At 40.5% G+C, this 21,971-nt stretch overlaps 1 protein-coding gene across 1 annotated transcript; it reads right to left on the bottom strand.

Moving 5' to 3' along the window:
• Nucleotides 1-6,738: 6,738 nt before the first annotated feature.
• On the bottom strand, nt 6,739-21,593 carry degs1 (delta(4)-desaturase, sphingolipid 1). Its single transcript, XM_084562085.1, has 3 exons — nt 21,235-21,593; nt 9,288-10,030; nt 6,739-8,245 (listed from the first exon to the last, which is right to left on the bottom strand). The coding sequence occupies exons 1-3, from the start codon at nt 21,314-21,316 to the stop codon at nt 8,099-8,101; spliced, it is 972 nt and encodes a 323-aa protein (XP_084418211.1). The 5' UTR covers nt 21,317-21,593; the 3' UTR covers nt 6,739-8,098.
• Between the last annotated feature and the right edge of the window lie 378 nt (nt 21,594-21,971).

The raw sequence follows: 21,971 nt of genomic DNA, 5'->3' as shown, positions 1-21,971 counted from the left end.
TAGGATGTCTAAAGCAGCATCGATCTGTAAAATACACTTGTTCTGCATCCTCCAATGGTACTGCAGATAAATCTGACCTCACCTTCAGTTCTTGTTTAGCTACTTCCTCACAGACATGTGGTTCACCCTCGCCTATGGTATTAGCCATGTTAATTCCCTCGTGTGTGTATGTGATGTGTGGTTTAGTTAGTTCTTGCTCGATCTTAGTTCTCCTTACTGGAGAGAGTGTAAATGCTGTGGATGTAATGTATGCCATGATCCTGTGTGTCGTCAGCACCGTCAGTGGATGGCACATTACAATGTGGGCAGTTTTTTGCAAAAGTTTTGCCAATCCAGCCGCATATCGACTACATGCCGGCTGTCTATTTTCAATTGGATCCAATATTATGCCCACATGTGTCAGTATCTTCCTACCACCCCCTTTTTTCTGAAAGAGAACACTGTACATCGAGTGTGATCTTCAGAAACATCAAGAAAAAAAAATAGCTGTGAGTAATCAGGAACTGCAAGGGCTTCCGCCTGTGAGAGGGTGGATTTCAGTTCAATGAATGCACGCCCTGCATCTGCTGTCCACTGCAGGGAGGCTGTGAGATGTCACACACCTTGTTCGTTAACCAAAGCTCTAAGGGGATGGTGAGTCCGGCATAATTAGATACAAAGTGACGGCTATAGCCCGTGAGCCCCAGAAATGATAACATATCCTTCACTGTAAGTGGTTTAGTGTGGTGCAGGATAGAAAACTTATGTGTTGGAGAAATGTTATGACCTTGAGCAGAGACCAGTCTTCTCAAAAAGGAGACGACAGGTCTGCAGCACTGCAATTTGGATTTTGAAACTTTAAAGCCTGCAGTATGGAGAGTGGTCAAAACTCTATGTGTTGCAGTTAACAGGTCTGTGCACTTTTAGACGCAATGAGTATGTCATCCACATATTGGCTGCCTGGGAAAGTTATTTGACCATGGGGCCTAAATCTTTAGCCTGATGGTTAGCATGTATGCCTAAGGTGATATGCAGACAGGCTGTGTCTGCCATCTGATACCATTCCAACTGCTCCTCTGTAAGGTTACTCATTGCAGCTACTCCCTCCTCCCCCACCACAATATACAATGACCCAATGGGCCACATAACTCCCTCCATCTCATTATGAAACCTTTCTTGATACAGGAAGTCTTGATCTCTATCATAATACAGGGTGACAGGGAGAGGGCCAACGGGCTCGGTATAGGGTTGGAGAAGGATTAGCCCAGAGGCGATTGCTCTAAGACTACAGGGGAAGCTCAGCCTCCCCTAAAATATCACAATTAGTAGTCAAATACTACGAATTTACATTACTACTCAAACTAAAATGTGCTAGAACATGATCGACTTCATGGCTACTTCTTATAATAACACAATCGTTAATAAGTTTTAGCCGTTCGTCTATCGTGATTTTTTTTTCTCATATCACGGTCCGTTTAAAAACCCATTGAGGCTCGGCTTCAATGGACTTTCAATGGGGCTTCAGAATGGGCCGATCTCAGGGCAAAAAAGCTCGACATTTATTGGACAAACGCTCCAAAATCGTCACTTCCAGGGAAGCCGGGCGTCTCAGGGAGTGAATGGGCAGTGGGATGTACCAGGACACCGAGCTTCTGTATGATGATTGGATGAACTGTTAACGTGGCTGGAACTCGTCGTGATTGACAGCGCTTTAAGCCTATACCAGAATACTTCTGCATCGAAGGATTTTAGGTCAGTCCCATGCGGATATTTGGCGAGTGAAGTTACAGCTATACCATAGGGTTAATACTAAGCTACTGCTAATTATCTGTTGCGATATATCGCACTATTTCCATCTGTCAAAATAAAATCGTGAATATATAGCTTTATTGAGTTTGCTACTTGTTTTCATTTCAGTTTTAAAAAGTTCGTTTATTTGCAATTGTAGGGGGTAAACTAGCCAGCCAGCTAGCTAGCTGCACCCACTGTAGTTTAAAAGTTGATAGCTTAAAAGTTGAATGAAGTTTCTACGTTAAACGATTCAAGCTGAATTAATTAAATGAATTTTGGTCAGAAGAATGATAATAATAATACGAAGAACGCTTCTGATAACAGTAGAGTGCATTTTCATGCACTGTAATTAACTAATAATAACTATAAACATAGGCCTATACAATATAAGGAGAATTAATTAGTAACCCTGTTAAATTTAATGATGTAATATTTGGCCAATTTTACAAAACTGGGCTTCCCCTATTTGAAAGACCAGCAGCCGCCACTGGATTAGCCATGGCTTCCATTGTTGATACAGTGCATATAAGCCGGTCTGCGCAGTTGTGTCAGGCTCTGAAAATCCCCCGTATATGTCTGCGTATTGATCAAGATTTAGTTCAGGACCTGACCGTCAGGGAAGTGGACCTGGATGCCATCAGGGGAGCATTTGATGGTCGCTCCGCAGCGGACAAGGATGTCACGGCCCATCAGGTTTGGTTAATGGCATATTGTCAGTCTTCCTGGAGAACCCCACCACAGGAACTACAGGCTCTGAAGTTCCCGGGCCCCGTCAATGTCTCTGAGGAAACTGCCCCGAATGCTGAGGCCATTGTTAGTTCTGGGCCATTTTGTGTTTTGCTGGCTTCTGTGCTCCTCCCTTCCCAGGTTCTCTGCCTGCTACCTCCCACCTCGTTAAGGAGATCCACCTCACCTGCGGCCATCTTGGAAGGGCATGGCCCTTCCAAGATGGCGGTCTCTCCTCCCCGGCTGGCTGGTGCATCCAGGCACCTCAGCGTAGATTTGTTTATTTGATTTGGTTGTGTTCTGTTGACTCTTTTGTTTAATACATTTCTGATTAAATTAAGTGGTCGCTGTGTGTTCTCCCCGTTTGGTTGTGCTCTCCAACGAGCTGGGCATAACAACGAGCTCTCCCGGGACCTTGAATCAATGGGAGCTGGTGACACGGGGCTGGTCTGCGCGAGCGGGTGGAATATCTATGCTGGTGGGGGCCTGAGTGAGGCATCCTCCTCCTAGCTTTCTGCGATCTGAACGGGTCTGCGCAACAATTGTCACAACTACAGGGAGCGCTGTGCTGTGATACCTTTGCCCTTTACCTCTACCTTCCCCGGTGTGTTCATATGTGGTGTTGAGTGTGATGGAGAGCGACGGGACGGTCTGCCGTGGTTTAAAAGATGGCGAGTGGACCTTTCTGCTTCATGTGCCTGCTGGACCTGCTCCTGCGTTTGTGTTAATAATACATCTATTTCCCGTTGTGCTAAATCAGGAGATCGTTATGACAAGCTTCTAGACCAAACTAATTTGGTCCGGTCACAACCCAGGGGTTAATTCCCGACCTCCGTAATTATTTTAATTCACCAGTCAACAGTGTCACCCAAACCTCCCCGTACAGAACTGAGACCGGCAGGATAACCAGAGATATCCTTCAATCAGCCCTTGCCTCGGGACCCTCCCTCACATATAACCCCGAAAACAGAGTCAAATCCCACATATAACCCTTTAAACAGAGTAAAGACACACACTCTTACGGCGCTCCATACCGTAGGGCCTCTAACCCGGTCTTTAGGGACTTTAACCCAGGGCCTCTAACCCGGAGCGTTTTACACAACACTTAAGGCGCCACACGTACATGCGCAGCTTCTATGGGATGTCTAAATCCCAAGGGTCTCTAAACCCGCACATGTCTGATCCCAATTCTAAATTTACGTGGAGACGTAAGGTCTCCAGGTGTGCATGCGCAGCTTTTACGCAATGTCTAAATTGTGAGGGTCTCTAAACCCGCACACCTGACCAATTCCAGACCGTATCCGCCTTTTAGGGGATGTAACCCCAGGGTCTCTTAACCCACGGTCTCAAAATGTGAGTTCGGAGGACTTTAACCCCCCGGGGCCTTTCACCCCAAAGTGCAAAATGTTAAGCTTATTTCTTTGGTTCAAACTACAGATGTCGTATTGATCAGACAGACAACTTTTTAGATTTCGCCAATCGCAGAACTTTGATCAAACAGGTGTCTGCTTACCTTATTTTGGGGTGCCCGGGCGTTGTCGTGTGGTTCAACAGGACCTCTGGATGAACTTCTTCCAGTCTTCAGTAGAAGGTATTATGGACTGATTAATCAAAATTTCAAATCTTCGGTTCATCACGCAGGATCTTTGTACGCTGTCTAGGCGAGAGGATGGTTCCACAGTGAGGCACCCGAGGCACCCGAACCAAAACGACTACCACAGCATTCTGCAGCGCCATGCAATACCCTCTGGTGTGCGCCTAGTTGGTCAGAGGTTCATCCTACAGCAAGATAATGACCCAAAACACAAGTCCAAGCTATGCCAGAACTACCTCAGGAAAAAAGAACAAGATGGTAAGCTTGAAAACATGGAGTGGCCAGCACAGTCTCCAGACTTAAACCCCATCGAGCTGGTTTGGGATGAACTGGACAGAAGAGTGAAAGCCAAGCAACCTACAAGTGCCACACATTTATGGGAACTTCTGCAACAGACTTGGGAAGAACTTTCTGAAGAATATTTGATTTCTATTGTAGAAAGAATGCCATGAGTGTGTTCAGCTGTTATATCTGCCAAAGGTGGCTACTTTGATGAGTCAAAAGTTTAGAATACATTTTGGTCTATAAATTGATTACATGATTTCTTTTTCAATTCAAATTGCTTATTTGTTTCTTTGCTCAGAGTGCAATGAGACACTACACTGAATAATTTTCAGTAAAAAAATGGAAAAAATGTGGTGTTCTAAAACTTTTGACCGGTAGTGTATATACCCAAAACTTATCAAAGTTCATTGATAATAACATGATTCTGTACAAGCACCCCAAATTTTGTGACCCTTGGTCTCTAGGGGGCGCTACAAAAGCAACATTTCAGTATCTCAAAAGCTAACTTAATGAAATTTGGCATACACAATCTGTAAAATATTGTGTAGACGCCCATCAAGTTGTGTGACATTATGTCTACAGGGGGCATTACATGTGACACACAAATATTTCATATGAATTTAAGGCTATAACTTTTGGAGTATTCACCCAATCCTTATGAAATTTAAATGGACTGACGGTCAGCTAGCTGCACACCACTTTCAACCCAGAAAAGAGAAAACTCTGATGAACAGCCTGTTTTACCCAGCCAGACTTGCCATCACTTTGGACAGGATCAGACACTTATTTGCATGTTGCGGAGGAGTTTATCAATCAGATTACTTAAGTGGACTGAACGGACATGGCTTGATGTACACTTTTAAGAATAACTTCACAAGATGATAACAAGGGTAATGGAGAACACAATAGAGTATATCAAACTTATTATTAAATAAGATGCCGGTACAGTAAGACAAAGCTATTGCATTTATATTTGAGTTATACCACTAATCTAACACCTAAACTTCTAGCAAACCCAATCAGTTTCAAAAAGATGTATAGGTACACTGATGTACAAGTATTTGCTTTCCTGCAGCTTCGCCAAGTGAGCTCCACCCTGAGGCATATCAGCATCAACAAAGCTGCAGGACCTGATGCAGACTATGTGCTGACCAGCTTTTTCTGGACATTTTCAACCCGTCTCTGCAGCTGGCCACAGTTCCTGTTTGTCTCAAGTCCTCCATCATCTTACCTGTACCTAAAAACCTGTGCCTGGTTGCTCTGACCCCAGTAATCAAGAAGTTCTTTGAGAGGATCGTCCTAAAGCGCATCAAGGACGTCATCCTTGCTGATCTGGACAGCCACCAGTTTGCCTACAGGGGGAACTGACCACAATAGAGCCCATACTCTGTCACATGCAAACTGGGTCCGAAAGAGGGCCAGCCGGATCCCTGCAGATCCCACCCACCCGGGCCATGGACTGTTTGTGCCTCTTCTTTCACGGAAAAGGTAGAAAAACATCAGAACCACAACCAACAGACTGAGAGACAGCTTCTTCCTCAGAGCTCCTCGTGGTGAAAAAAAGACAATGTTTACAGAAAATGTCCTACAGATACCTATGCAAGTTCAGAGACAAGTAAAAGCACTGAAATGCCTCCAACTCCAACAGGTTGTTTTAATTTCTTTGAAGTTCAGGTTAATGGCATTTACTTCATGGAATTTGTAGTGAGAATGAGGCTGCAGTATCTACCACAAGTTACCTGACTTTCCACAAACACAACAGTTGTTAAAGGTGGTTCTTCATTAGTCTTTACAAACTGAATTGGTGAAGCTTGAATTACGTTTTAAAATTGGTTGTTATCCTGATAACTCTATTGCCTGTGCAGTGAGTTGCTTGTCCTCCACTGGGCTACTCTGTGGAGGTGCAATAAGTTGGCTGAATTTAAACTGCAATGTTGCAAACGGCCAATTTCCAGGCCTTGGTATCACCTGGGAGTTGCAAGTTTCTGCCTCTGGTCACTCCGCCTGCATAGTGAGACACTTGGGCAGACCTTTGCTTCAATATGTCCGCCAGTTTAGTCAATGAAACCAATTTCTGATCGATTCTTACTATTCTGGGTTGTTGTTTTTTTAAGCTAAAAAAATTGCTATTTGACAGTTTGCATTGCTGCTTCTACTTTTTTATATCTTCAGTCTGAGGTTAAAGAGTGGTAAACTAAACAGTGAACTAAACAGTAGGCAATCGAAAACAACTCTTCTTATCCAGCCCTACATAAAGCCCAGTATTATGTTATTATTATTATATGGAATATATTATTATTTGGAATTATTTTCCAAATGTTTGTGTACCCCTCTCATTTCCTCACTGGCAACTTCTTAATTTTCTTACAGACACATTTTATATTTTATTTCATGTTCCTAACAATGAATAAAATAAGGGATATATTTAGCAAATTAAGCATAAACCATATGGTTCAAGGCAGCTAAGCTGCACTGGACTTTAATCATAAAACACAGAGGACCTGACTTCAGTTATAGCTACATCCCTTCCTAAACCTGGATAAAGTAAGCAGACATAGAAGTATAAAGCTGGGAAATTTTAATGTTCAACTAAACACAGTTTTTCAAGTGAATAAATTCATCAAAATGAAATTAATACCACAATTACAAAACTGAAAATACAGCTCTAATGGTGACCTTCAATCTCACATACAGCACAACTTTTTTCTGCAATAGTAACAGGTTATATAATGTTGTGTGTACATTGTGTGTACAAGTATTGCATGTTAAAAAGCAAAGAACATGTCATATAAGGGGATCTTACAGAGTTCAACTTTGGTCCACTATAATTCAGTTATATAATTAATCTCTATGACACAACTGCATTAGACAACATACTGGAAATGGTGACTCAAAGTCTATATAGGAGTAAATTGTAAAACCAACCATAAGGAGTTTTTTTTGTTGGGTCTTGCACTTCTTAGATTGGTCAGGCAAGTCTTGTTTCATACTAGTTAGATACAAGTCAAATATTTAAGATGCAGAAAAGTGGTAGGCGGAAAGCAGGGGATTAAGTGTCTCAGTTTCTGGTTTACCACTGCAGTTTAGTAATGACAGGATAGTAGTATTGCAAGTCAACCGACACCTTATATTTTTTGGCAACAATCCACATTCTTTTAATGATCGTGACAGTACAATTTTGAGCGAATTCACAGGTACAATGCTTGTTCCATCCCACAGATACTTGATCAGTTTGGGATCTAGGAAATTTGAAGGCCAGGTCAACACCTTGTACTGTTTTCATGTGTTTTGAGTTGTTCCTAAACTGTTTTTGTGTGTGTGCCTGTGTCAGGCTGCATCCTACTGGTCATGCCTGCTGCCATCAAGGAGTGTCATTGCTATGAGGTGCTTGGTCTAGCCTAGGTGGGTGTTATATGTCTAAGCAACATCCACATGAATGCCAGGTCAAAACGTTTCCCAGCAGAACATTGCATTGTAACAAGATGGTCATTGTTATTTACTTCACTTATTAGTGGCTTTAATGTTATGCCTGATCGGTGTGTATTTGAAAAAATAAAATATCAAATTTCTGATCTGAGTAAAAAATAACTAAAAATATTTTCTCTTCTAATGATGGAAAAGCAAATCTCCAGACACACACTGATCGTATTAATACACAGAATGATTTTAGAATGATGGGTAAAGGTAGTGGACACTGCAGCTTTGTTTCATGGATGTATTTATTTACTCCTGTTTCACATCTCCTTTCAGTTTCCTCTTGATTCGAGAGTATGGACTCAAAGTATCATCCATGATGAAATCAAACAGGACCTTCACCCAAGACGTATACTGAGGAAGGTCATCATAATATTCTGCTGCTATTTTCTTCACCTGGAAACCAAAAAAAAGGGAAAATCATTGGTGAGTCCTGCCTTTACATACAATCAACAGTTTAGTTGGCATGTAAATGTTTCCATGTATGACACATTAATCACAATTCATGTGAGTGTTTTAGTCAGAGCATAGCAAATTGTGCTAGCCAGTTGTGATCAGATCACTCAGAACACATTGCAATACCACATCTAATTCATTATTTTTTTTTTTCAGTTCAATTCAATTTTATTTATATAGCGTCAATAACAATCTCAAGATGCTTTACAAAACCCGGCCTGAAACCCCCAGAGCAAGCCTGAAGGCGACGGTGGCAAGGAAAAACTGCCCTTTAACAGGAAGAAACATTCAGCAGAACCTTGCTCATATGGAGGGACCCATCTGCCTAAGGCCAGCCGTTATATGCCAGCCTTTATATGTTTTCACTTATGTTTTAATTTCTAAATATAAATAGACAAAAAACATAAATTCTTCTTGGACCCACTATGACATCTTGACGAAACTATCTTCTGATCTGGAAAAAAAACAGTGATGCACATATATATTTTCCTTAGAACTATTCTATCACGATACTGATTTAACTATTTCCAACACCCGAAGATGTCTCAATATGATGGCTTTATAAACTTAAATGTTCCAATGACGCTCTAACATTCCGAAGTCTGCCCTTATCCTATCATATCATTAATATTGTAGTGGATGTATCATGAAACTACCTAAAGAGGCCTAAAGAGACAAAGTACACTCATAGTATATTGTAACTACTATATTTAACACAAAACAGTGAGATAACTAAATGGTTTTCAGGACAGGACATTTTCACACAGTAACATGCCTGCACATACTGCGTTTGTCATAGGATTTGGTTTAGAATCCCCAGGCAGATTTGTCTCTAATGGTGACCCTTATGAAGGCTACTAGCCTTTCCCAGATTTATCTCTAATCAAATACTGTAATTTATTTTCTAACAGCTCACTTTTCCAATGAAAAATGTGAACCCTGTGAGTAACTATAATCTTCATAGTCAACCAGCTGTACTGACCATGGGTAGCCTTCGTCCAGGAATGCTGGGGAAGTCATGGTGCTCATTGTGGTAGCCCACATTGAAGGTCAGCAGGTTGAGGGAGCCATAGTAGGAGTAGGTCTCATGACCCTTGAGGAACATATAATGCTCAGCTATGAAGTGGCCAGAGATGGGGTGCAATCCCATTCCCAGCATAGATCCAGCCAGCATGTAGACCAAAGGCTTGGCTCCCCACATCCAGTACAGCAGAATGTCAAATGTGAGCTGAAAGACCACATTGGCCGCCTCTAGCTGAGTGATGGGTTTGGGGTTGATGCAGAGAGGGCGGAGAGCATAGAACAGGGGTTGCAGAATAATCCAGATAAACTTGCGGAAGCGTGTGCAGAAAAACCAGCCTTCAAATTCAGTGGGAATGTCTACATCAATACCATCTCCACCTAGGTAGCGGTGATGGTCCAGGTGATAGCGTTTGAAGGAAGCAGAGTAGGGCAGGCCAATTGGCAGGTTGGCAAACATGGCAAAGTAGCGGTTCCATATAGCCTTGTTGTTTCCAAAGGCAGTATTGTGGGATATCTCATGAATAGCAAGGGTCATCGAATGGTTGATACAGCTGCCAAATGCATAAGTCCAAAACAAAACCCATTTCCAGTCCAAGTCTTTGACCAGATACAAAGCTAAAAACTGTACCGCCACCATCATGCACACAATCCATTTCAGCCTTACGTCAGGACCCATCAGTGATTTGATTTCAGGATATTTAGCTGTGGGAGAAATACAAGAGACTAGGTAAATTGAGTGAAGAGTCATACAGTGACAATAGTAACTTTATATCTGATGGCCAATACCAGCAAACCTAATTTCACAAGGTTAATGGAAATTTTACATGTACACTCCTGAGTTTGACATTTTAAGGGCACTTCATTTCTTCTACAATATTTTATGAATGATTGACAAATCATAAATTTGCAGTTCAAGGTGAATGTTCCAACAGTTGTTGCTGTTATTGTTTGACTTGTGACAACTGTATCTACTGTAATAATGTACCACACGCAATGTTAACAAAGACTATAGCTCAACACAGACAAACAGAGTGAAGTTTGAAAAATGGACAAGGATAACAAGTCAATGATTAATCATAAATAAGGAGAATTGTAAGTATATATTTTGTATTCTAGCAGGGCCTGCTGGCACGTAAGAGATGAGCTGTCAATGCCAGTTTTATTTTAGCACATTTAAAAACAACAGTTACCTAAGTACTGTACAAATGTACACATGCACATACAACGTATACTCAAAACACACAAAATGAATGCAAACATACATGAACAAAAAGTCAACATGACTTTGTCAAAAAGAAAGACAAAGAAGAAGAGATTAAAAATACTAAATTGCTTTTTTGGTACGCGGGGGGGGGGGGGGGGGGGAGCAATTTAAGGCACATGTGAGCAGCATGACATGCAAAACAAGACAATTTTAAAGAAACAAAAAAAAAATATGCTATCTATTTTATTTGAAACATTTCCATATGAATAAAGTAAATAAGTAAATAAAGTGGATAAAATGGGTAGAGTGCAGACAGAGTAAGTATAAACAGTAGTTACAAGGACTATATATTATATATTGTAGGTAATACTACCTCTGTAATAACATGTAAATATATAATCCCTGTAGCCCCTGTGATTCAGTTTTGTTCTAGAGACAGCCACAACCAAGTGGTCAGCAGACCTGAGCGACTTTAATGGGACGTGTGGTTGTAGGAGATCAGAAAGACATGTCGGAGCCAGACCATTCAAAGATTTGTATGCACTTAACACACTAAAATCATCACAAATAATCCTATAACGTACTGGGAGTCAGTAAGGGGAGGCCAGCACAGGGGAAACGTGTTCTTGCTTGCTCTAGTTAAAAGACTAGCAGCAGGTTGATATACTATCCAACTACCAAAAGAAGAGAGGTGCCACCTTGTGACAGATCAGTTTAATTATTCAAGTTAAGAAAAGTACAACAAAATCTCAATTGTATTTGTCATCATGATAAAAAACAGAAGTTAACCAAGGCTCTAGCTCTACAGGCTTTTAATCCATGTCCCTCAAAAGATGCAAAGAGCAAACAAAGAATGCCTCCAGACTACATGGAATGTCAGAGCTGAAAGACAAGTCTCAACAAAAACCACATCCTGCATCCTGTGTCATCGCTACAATATGTGTCTCAGCCTGAGACACATGACTGTATACAGCTCTTTACATGGAATAACAAAACTCTAACCTCAGCTAAAATCACACACTAAGCAAGAACTAGAAGCTGTTGTTAAAATAATAGTATGACCGTTTTGTGAAAAATGTTTTTTTTTTTTTTTTTTGTTACACATTCTGGGTAAGGAAACAATATACGCTTGTTGTTCATATCCCAGAGTATCTCTGTGAAGGTTCTCGCTCATCCAGGTCATGGTATATCCAAAAAAGGTTCAAAAAAGGCAACTGGACTTGTAGAGTTTTTTGAGAAGACGTTTCACCACTCATCTGAGTAGCTTCTTCAGTTCTAGGGGACTGGTGGGAAGTCTGCGGTTTAAGTAGGAACTCCACCTGAAATTTCCCCACCAGAGAAGCCACAAGAGAAGTAAGGGAAAGACTACAAAAGGATGACTCCTTGGCTGGTGGGACCTCCATTATTATTTAATCTACACAAGTCATGAGTAAGGTCAAGTTAAACATTTTATTTTGAATTTTATTTTATTTTATATTGTTGGAATGTGCTAAATAATATTTTGTAATTGATTTATTCTTTGAAACAATAATATTAATTTATGAAACTGTAATGCCTTGAGGACAAAAATCTTGTTGTTCATGAGCTGTGTAGTATGTTATATGGGAGAGTCCTGCTCTGGAAGAATTGACACATGTACACCTTTCAGAGATAAAATAAACCCTGTATTAAAAAAATATTAAAATTAACAAATTAAAATAAATATCTTTCTTAAGCAGAAACCTGTCCTGCTTAACTTAAAACTGTATAAATTAATATAAAACAATACAAAGCAGAGCATTCCTCTTGTAATAGTGCAATAAGAAAGGAACAGTGCCTCGACCAATAAGATGAGCGGGATTCCCGCTGTCAGCTCATTGGTCACAGAGCAGGAGACGGTAATAAGTTTACCGTAAATGTTCATATAAAGCTCCCTGTTATTCATTAATTCCATTGACATTTTACACACTATTTTTGATTCTCACGGTAATACAGGACAGAGTGCGTCCTGTTTCAGCTCAATACGGGACGCGTACTTTTGTATCTAAATACGAGACGATTCCGTTTTTCAAGGCACGGTTGGCAACGGCAACTAGTAGTGAATGTTTTGCAGAGCAGACCTTTCTCTCTCGAAAAAGAAAAAAAATCTCACCCAGTTTCACCGCTGGTTCCTCTGTTTGCACACACTCCGACAGCCATTCCATCTTAAAAGAACCACATTTAATTTTTACTTAGTTTTGGTGAGTGGATGCGCCACTGCCTTAACTCCGCCGCACTGTTACCTAGCTAACCTGCAAAACACCAGCACCGCGGCGCGTATGAACCGCATCATATCATTGGCTGGACACCTGTCACTCACTGAGTTACATTGCAAAATGGTACATAAACAAATAACAATTTATTTGTTTAATTTATTTACAGTTCGTGTTGGATTTTTTTTTTATGCGCTGCATAGATTTGTTTGTGCGCGGGTTTTCTCCACAGTGAAGTGCAGTAAGAGAAGGGACCCAAATATATCATATATGGCTGTGTACTTATATTGTGTCATGGCTGTGAGATAAAATGTGATTAAAATGGCAGTCAATGGGATATTTTTGTCCACTAATGTGTCAAAAAGAGTACATTTTGTACAATGGGAGGTAGAGCTTTCAGCTATCAGGCTCCTCTCCTGTGGAACCAGCTCCCAGTTTGGGTTCGGGAGGCAGACACTCTATTTTTAAGGTCAGGCTTAAGACTTTCCTTTTTGATCAGGCTTATAGTTAGGGCTGGACTAAACCATCCCTTAGTTATGCTGCTATAGGCCTAGGCTGCTGGGGGACGATGCACCAAACACATGTCCTCCTTCTTTCTTCTCTCTCCTCTCTCGCATCCTCCACTTTCTTTTCTCTGGCACAGAGCTCTTGCCCTCTAATTTCCTATATACTACTAGTCATACAATTCTGTGCTATTACTATGTAGAATGTTTACTGCTGTGTGTGTCCCACCCCCCTTCCCCCCTCTTCCCCCCTCTTCTTGTGAGTATCTCTGGCCTGGAGTGGTGTGTTTCCTGTAGAGCTCCATACTACATCTGTTGTCGTGGTCTCATCAGCCTGCCCAGTCTTCATGGAATCCTGCAGTTATCCACTCCTACCTGAATGAACAATTCTCCAACCTGCCTGTGATTCCTCTTACATTTTCAAACTGTCATGTAACATCATCAGTTTGTATCATAAGATTCCACATGTACACTTTAGTCAGATATGTGTATCTATGACAGATGTATGTTTATCTTGCTGTTCTCTTCTCTTCTCTCTTTGCTGTTCTCTTCTCTCTTTCTTCTGTCTGTACCCGGCTGGCCTTAGGCAGATGGGTCCCTCCATATGAGCTGGGTTCTGCTCGAGGTTTCTTCCTGTTAAAAGGGAGTTTTTCCTTGCCACCGTTGCCTTCGGGCTTGCTCTGGGGGTTTCAGGCCGGGTTTTTGTAAAGCGTCTTGAGACGATTTGTATTGTTATTGACGCTATATAAATAAAATTGAATTGAAATTGAATTTTAAATCTGATGTTACACAAAAAGTAATAGTGCATTCAAGTCAATATTTTAGGTAATCTTGGTCATATCCAAGGATGATTTTGAAACAACAGTGACTTTAAGTAATCAAACTGGCATTTAAATGGTTAAAATCCTCAAAATGACTGAATTTGTGGTAGTTTTGTAAAGTGCTGAAGTGGTTCAAAATATTTATGCAGAAAAAATATTAATCAGCTTTTATAGCAGTTTTTTGGAAGTGGACATTTTGTCCTTAATGACTTAAGAGGGTAGTAATGATGCCTGAGGGTTAATATTGCTGTAAAGTTGGGCATTTTAACATGGAGGTCCACAGGAAAAATTGACCAATCAACCAAACATTTCAGGACCTCCTGCAGTACCTCTGTGAACTCCTAGGCGTCACAGGCTGTGTTGAAGATCTCTGTTATAGACATAAGAACTAATTTGTTCATGATTCTAAAACTACACTATAATAAGACACCATTTTTTACCTTTACCTTTATCACACTCCATCCATGTGTACATTTTGGGGTCCTATTTTAACTGTATGCAATTCCCTGGTCTTTTGAATGCCATTGAACAATACACCTAAGTGGTTTATCAACTGCAAGTCTTCAAGGAATAGATTGGAGGCAATGTTCTCTGTGAGCTGCGCGCTTGCGCAATCTCGCCCAAGAAAATCTATACAGCGCATAAAATAAAATCCAACACGAACTGTAAATAAATTAAACAGATAAATTATTTGTATATGTACCATTTTGCAGTGTAACTCAGTGAGTGACAGGTGTCCAGCCAATGATATGATGTGGTTCACTTACGCAATCAATGTCACTGACAGCTCTTTATGTGTACATGCCCTGCCCTTAGGTGCTGCGGCGCCGGTGTTTTGCAGGAAACAGTGCAGAGTTAAGAGACTGTTTATGGTCTCAAAACGAAAGGGCAGTGGCACATACACTCAACAAGACAAAGTAAAATGTAAATGTGGTTCTTTTAAGATAGAATGGCTGTCGGAGTGTGTGCAAACAGAAGAACAAGCGGTGAAACTGGGTGAGATTTTTTCTTTTTGAGTATGTGTCCTGTATTGAGCTGAAACGGGACGCACTTAATCAAAAATAGTTTGTAAAATGTCAATGGAATTGATGAATAACAGGACGCTTTATATGAACATTTACGGTAAACTTATTCCCCTTCTGCTCTGTGACCAATGAGCTGACGGCGGGAATCCCGCTCATCTCGTTGCTCACGGTACTGCTGCTTGTGAAGAAGATACCGAAAGACAACAAAGCAACAACTTTTTCTCACACTTTCTGTTTGCACTTTTCTTACTGCACTATTACAAGAGGACTGTTCTGCTTTTTATGGTTTTATATTATTTTTTACAGTTTTACGCTAAGCAGGACAGTTCTGTTTAAGGAAGATATTTATTTTATTCTGTTTATTTTGTCATTTTGTATTAAAAATAAATTGTTGAATAATAATTTGTTTTCCATGTGTTCATTCATTCATTCATTCATCTTCTGTAACCGCTTAGTCCTGTTAAGGGTCGCGGGGTCTGCTGGTGCCTATCCCAGCTGTCATTGGGCGAGAGGCGCCAGTCTATCACACAGAGAGACAGACAACCATTCCATGTGTTCATATCACTCAAAAATATGAATCTAATTCAATTCAGGTTTGAGTCAAATTTAAAAAAAATCCCTTATTTATTTTTCAGGGCGTTGGCGACCCTACTACTAGATCATTTATGGGTAGTAGAAATGCTAATAAGAAAACTGTAATTACATATTTGACAGACAAAGAGTTACAGGAATTTACACTGTATTACATGCTTGTGCTACAGCACACGTGTCATTATCTCTGAAAGGTGTACATGTCTCAATTCTTCCAGAGCAGGACTCTCCCTCACCCAGACCAGCACCTGGGGTGGGCGATATGGACAAAAAATAGTATCTTGATATTTTTGGCGATTTTAACGATAACGATAATTAGACGATATCCATTAAAAATGTGTTTTTAAAAGTCTGAGTTACTTAATCACTGATAATAATAATGGGCACAATGTTGAATGAAAACAGTTCTTATTTATTTTCTTTAACATGTAAGTATTCAAGTAAAAACAATTCAGACAAAATACAAAATACCAATTGAACTAGTGTAAGAACATTGACCTCTGAGTAAACATGACTTTTATGAGACCTTATAGCAATTAAAGAGAGTAAAATCAACGTCTATCATTTATTTTGAAGTTTCATTTCCGTCATGACCGTGGATAACCTCGTTCACTTTAAAGTAGCGGCTGCACGCTAGCTAACACCAGAGCCCGTCTACGGAGAGCCTTGCCACTCTCTATTAAGTCCCATTGTAACGAATTTTGGTTGCAGTTCCACCAGATTTCCACTGGGGGCGATCGTCATGAGTGCAACATGAATGGGAGTCTATGGAGCTAAACGGCTAAATGTGTCTCTTTCACCCGGTTGTCGTTGAGAAATCTCAGATTTGATTGTATGTTTTGCAAGTTCAACACGGGTTATAGATCAAAAGTTGAATGAACGATAACTTATGTCCTTTCGTTTTCTTACAGGTTGAGTTGTTGTTGCCCATAACACGCTAGCATTGTGCTAATGAACGCTGATTGGTCAGTGAAGGACTGATTACGACCAGATCCCGCTTGACGGCATCGTGGCATCCGAAGCGGGACCAGAATGTTAAGGTGGACTTTTTCGCCCAAGTTTTTTTTTCAACGTAACAACTTTTAAAACAACAAAACAAAAACTCTTCTAGCACAATTATTTACCCGTGTCAGCTGTGTTGTCCATGCCTCGAGAGAAAAGAAAGTGCAGAGCGCGAAAGCACCAAAGCAGTGACTGAAGGATTGCCGTAAAGCAGTATCTGGTCGTACGATGTGTATGACGTCATTGACATTTTAAAATACTTTTTAAAGCAAATAAGTGACTCTAAAAAATCTAACACCCAGCAATGTGTCATTTCTTTGCATCTCCTTTCAAATACAATATTCAAATTACTGCATAAAAAATTATATCCTGAGAAAAGTGGATTTTGAGGGGTATTGCTCCATAGACCTCCATTCATTCTGCACTCGCCCTGAGAGCGCCCTCATATGGAACCAGAGTGGAACTGCAACCAGTTCAGAAGCCCGAAGTTCACTGAGTGGCACTTCTCCCCTTATTAGACATTCTCTGCTAACACCCGTTAGCTTCCAAGCTAGCGCTAGCTGACACAACATGGAGCGATCAGTCTGTATGTGCGCCCACATCAATGCCGAGACAATGGATTATCTAGAGTATGCGGGAGAGGCCTGTGATAACGGCCGGGCCTCGGGATGCAAACAGCTCAGCTGACAAAAAGCAGTCGGGAGACAGCGGTGCGCCCTGCCGCTCCACTCCCCTCACTCACATTCGCGGTAACCATGCCTGTGAGAGAGATGATGACGTGTAGGCCCACTACAGCAATCACGTGACGCCCTGCTGCAGCCAAGGGCTTCTGCTGCACGCACCTCTGAATGTGTTGAGTTTTAATGCGTGTTTTGGAGTGTCTTTTTCGGACTAATTTAAATACTCGATAATGTGAATTTGCACATCGTTAACACAACAATCACGATATTATCGCAGACGATATATATCGCCCACCCCTAACCAGCGCCCAGCAGGACCCTCACACTGACATATAACATACTACACAGCTCATGAACAACAAAATTTTTGCCCTTTTCATGTTAAAGGGGAACTACTGTTTTTTTACAACCTGGACCTTATTTCTGGCATAAAATACAATTGTTTATTCACCCATATAAGTTTTGTGTAATTTGTAGTCGTTCGGGAGATATTTAGATCTGCGTATATCCATATAGTGGGAGTGACTGGGACACCGAAATGTAGCCTCTAAATAACATATGATCTGCCGTGGAACTTGTTCATTTCACCAATATTTTGTTATCGTACGCTAGTGCTATTCCCCGTTAAGTTTGCAATTACCTATTATCATTATCCGGGGTCTGTAGATTGACCTACAGACTCCAGATGACTTCTGACCTGAATGACCAATGGTCATTTCCGAGCGCTGTGCGCACCAGCGCCAGTCAGCTTGTTTACCTGTAATTTTCTACTCATAGTTTTTTGCAACATGGCTGAATATTTTTCCGATTCTGAGGTTGTGGACGAACCATAGTAGTAGCAAATTACAGGTAAACAAGCCGACCATCGCGGGTGCACACGGGGCTCAGCGATGACATCATCCAGGTCAGAAGACACCATCCATATAAGTGATAACAGGTAACTCCGAAAATACTGCTGTAATTTGATTCTTTTAATAAGCCGCGTAACTTGCTATGAACTCCAGTGGTCCACAGTGTACTCAGGGAGTTTTTGTGTATGCCCAGACACATGTGGGAACATTGCTTAAAGTCAACTATTGTTTGAGTTGTGACTGGGAAGAAACTGAATGGAATACCAAAATAACAGTCTGAACTGAACCAAACTGAAAACCGTGACCAAAAAAAAAAAAAAAGGTTTGTATTAAAGTTCAGAAACTTTGAAAATTGAGTTTCAAAAGGGTTAAACTGACAGATGTATAGTACCTCTGTATATTTGTTTGATGCATTCCTTTCAGAGCTGAATTTACAACACCCACTTTTTAGAGGTTCGACCATACAGATAAAAGCTTTTGGATCACATGATTTTTAACAGGTTTCTTTCACTGTCTGCCACCATTTTGAGGCTCTGAAATACAGAAAAAAGCAGAAGGCTCTTAATTGGTTACTCTTTAGGTGAGACTGACAGTTGGATCAATGACCTACACACCAATAAAAATGCTACCAGGTCCTGTGTCTCTCTCCAACAAGAGAGAAAACTGTGGTGAGAAATTATCAAAGTAAAAGCTACACGGTATTGTGGTGATCGGTGGCAACAATGAGCAAGCAGATTTCTCAAAATGATTGCGATATATGCATGGGATCTTCTTACCCAAATGTAATCTAAATGCAATTCAATTTACACTTTTCCAGTGTTCTAGTCAAACAGTGAATGTACGTTTTGTACACAGAAAGTTGGTACAGCGGGTTTGAAACACTTCTGTCCACAAAGGGACCATTGTAATAATGGCTGTGCAAGCAGGACAACACGTAAGACTTCTCTGTCTATACAATGTACATAAACAATGATTAGATATCCACATAAAAAGTGGCACATTTTTCAAGCTGAATTATTACCTGTTTAGCAAGTTTGTTTGAAAATGAACCACTGATTAGAAACATTAAAAGATGTAATAATAGTAAACTGAGTTTCTTTGGGATGAGAACTGTCAGGAAAAACAAGTCACATCAATGGACTGTGGGTACCTGCCATTTTTTTAAAAGATTTTATAGATGAAACAGCTAATCTAATTAATAAGAATCATTTCAGCGGCCACAATTAGAATAAATGATGATCCTGTTAACTAGCCAATTACTCAAATAATCACTACAACTCTTATACATGTATAAAGGAAATATCTTTAAGCCATACAATATGTGTCATTAACACTTAAGAGATGTTTGTCGTTGTAAATACATTTATCCTGAAAAGGGTAGTAATACAACCAGAAAATCTCAAAACTGCCAAAACCCCAAAAGAACAAAACGAGGTGGTAGCGCACTTACTAAAATTTAAACAACGTCCCACTGCAGCTGAGCCCCTGAATACTTGAACTACTGATTGGTAGTCAGAGCCTGGGAGTCGTTGTGTCTTTATCAGCTGTTTTGAGAAAAGAAGAGCAGATGCTGATGGCGATGCTAATCGCTAGCATGGCAGTTTCTGCTTGCCAGTGCCAAGTTGTAAGCAGATTGTTTCAGCACATATTTATCTATATGTGCAGACGTAACACTCAACATGATTATTCTGGGTTCTAACCTGCTGGTCTGCTGTGGTCTTTATGTGCAGGTCTTTATGTGTCTGTTGTTTTTCCTCCTACATTGGGTCTGTTCAGACCTGGCATTAAGATCTGATCTGGGCAATCCAAATGTAAGTGACCAGCTTTAGGCAAGGGTGTTCAGACCTAGCACCAAAATGCGTCTCCAAATGCGCCTCCAGATCCAATCTCAGTTTCTCGCTTTCAATGTAAAGAAACATTGACATCATTTGGGTCCCAGCAGAATATTGTAACAACTACTGTCTCTAATCTCTGACACTGCTCCAAAACTGAGGACAGCGCTTTTGTGTGTGCGTCATGACTTTGGCGCACACGTTAAGATTTTACTTATTGATCTCCACCCTGCCGTTAATTACACCTGTACAAAACTCAGATTATAATTCCAACCCGGGAACTTTCCTTATGTACGGTAATCTCCAGTAACAAAGGTAAATAAATACACTGGTAAATGAGGAAATACTTAACCACATACGGCTCCTCATACATCAACATGACCACATCAATAATTAACCACATGCCGATAAGTTAAATAATTTGTTAATTTTTGATTAAATTCATTATTATTTGGTTTATATTGTAAAATGCTTAATGAACAGACATGACTTTTTTGAATTTTTCATTTTTGTTTTTTCAAAATTCCAATATTTACCTAGCTGAGCTTGCTTTCATACAAGCTTAAATTGTGCGCGTACATTAGTACTAACTGAGGGATGCACAAGGATTTATTTCTTTAGGGCTTACTATATAAAATGTCCCTTAAAAGAAGATAATTCAACACCTCACATGTGTCGGCGACTTGTATAAGCCCAGCCCCCCGTTTTAACAGGCCATCTGCGGTTAGATTTAGTGTCAGCACTTTAAAGGAACACTACTGAAAGAAACTCAGTAAGAGAACGTCATTTCAGGGAGTGGCGAAATGACTACAGGAGCTGAATGTGGTTTCACATTGCTAGCATAACGTAAATGTTACATGGTTATTTTAAGATAACTAGCTGTAGCCAGGTTCTATATAAAACCACATCTAATTCGTGTAACGGCCAAGGATGATAGGTCTTATACAATAACTAACGTAAACTATTATCCAATGTTAAACCCAACCTAGAAAATGTGAGGACCGTTGTGGAACCGTTAGACGACGGAAGTTAGCTAATCTTCGTTACTACCACTACAGATTAATCTAAATTCAGTCCTCAAAATAACGATCGAATAAATTTGATATTCTTTAATCTAAGTTAGCTGTGGGTGTATCCGAATCTTGCTAATGGATTAGCTAGCTCACCCAGAATCTCTTTTCTCCTGTCGGCATGCGGCTGGTCCGTGTATACCCATTCGTAGTCCTCACGAGCGACTCGGTTCCCCATCTTTTTGAATACTGTGGTGAGCAGTTATCAGGCAGATTGATATTTAAAAATCACAATGTCGTTTTTTAAAAAACAAAAACGAACTTCCCTAATTGTCCTTCTTTCCTCGCCTCAGTCTGTTGGACCGCCCGCTTGACCTGCCCGAAGTTGAGTCAGCTCCTCCCATGTCTGTGCGTCCTCCTACCAGCTACAATTGCAGTTACATAACAGGAACATGCTTGTATTCAGTGTTGCCAGATGGGAAATGAAGAAAAGTACTGTCACTTTAAAATTATCTTAATGTGACCAAACTTTTATGTATGTACGAAAACAACTTGAAAAATCACACGCTAACGCTGTGCATTTAAAAATAAGATAACCTGTGTGCATGGAACTGCAATAACCTAAGGAAAAAACACAGAGGCTTGGCCACTTAAACAACTGCTGTATTCATTCTCACACTTTAACACACCCACCTACCCCTGACAAGTGTACCCTTTTGTGCTGTTGTGTCTACATCAATACAATGAGCCCACAATTGGTAAAATAAAAGTGTTAAAACAAATTAAATCGCCATATAATTCAAACTTTTTTTTTTTTCTGTAATCAAGAAGTTATTTTATTTTGACAACATCCGAGATGCCCTCTGCCCCTCGTCACGTGACACACTGAACAC

Source organism: Chelon labrosus (genome assembly GCF_963514085.1).
Source record: "Chelon labrosus genome assembly, chromosome: 15".
NCBI lineage: Eukaryota > Metazoa > Chordata > Actinopteri > Mugiliformes > Mugilidae > Chelon > Chelon labrosus.
The sequence above is the reverse complement of the archived record's forward strand: the minus strand, read 5'-3'. Positions and strand labels throughout refer to the sequence as shown.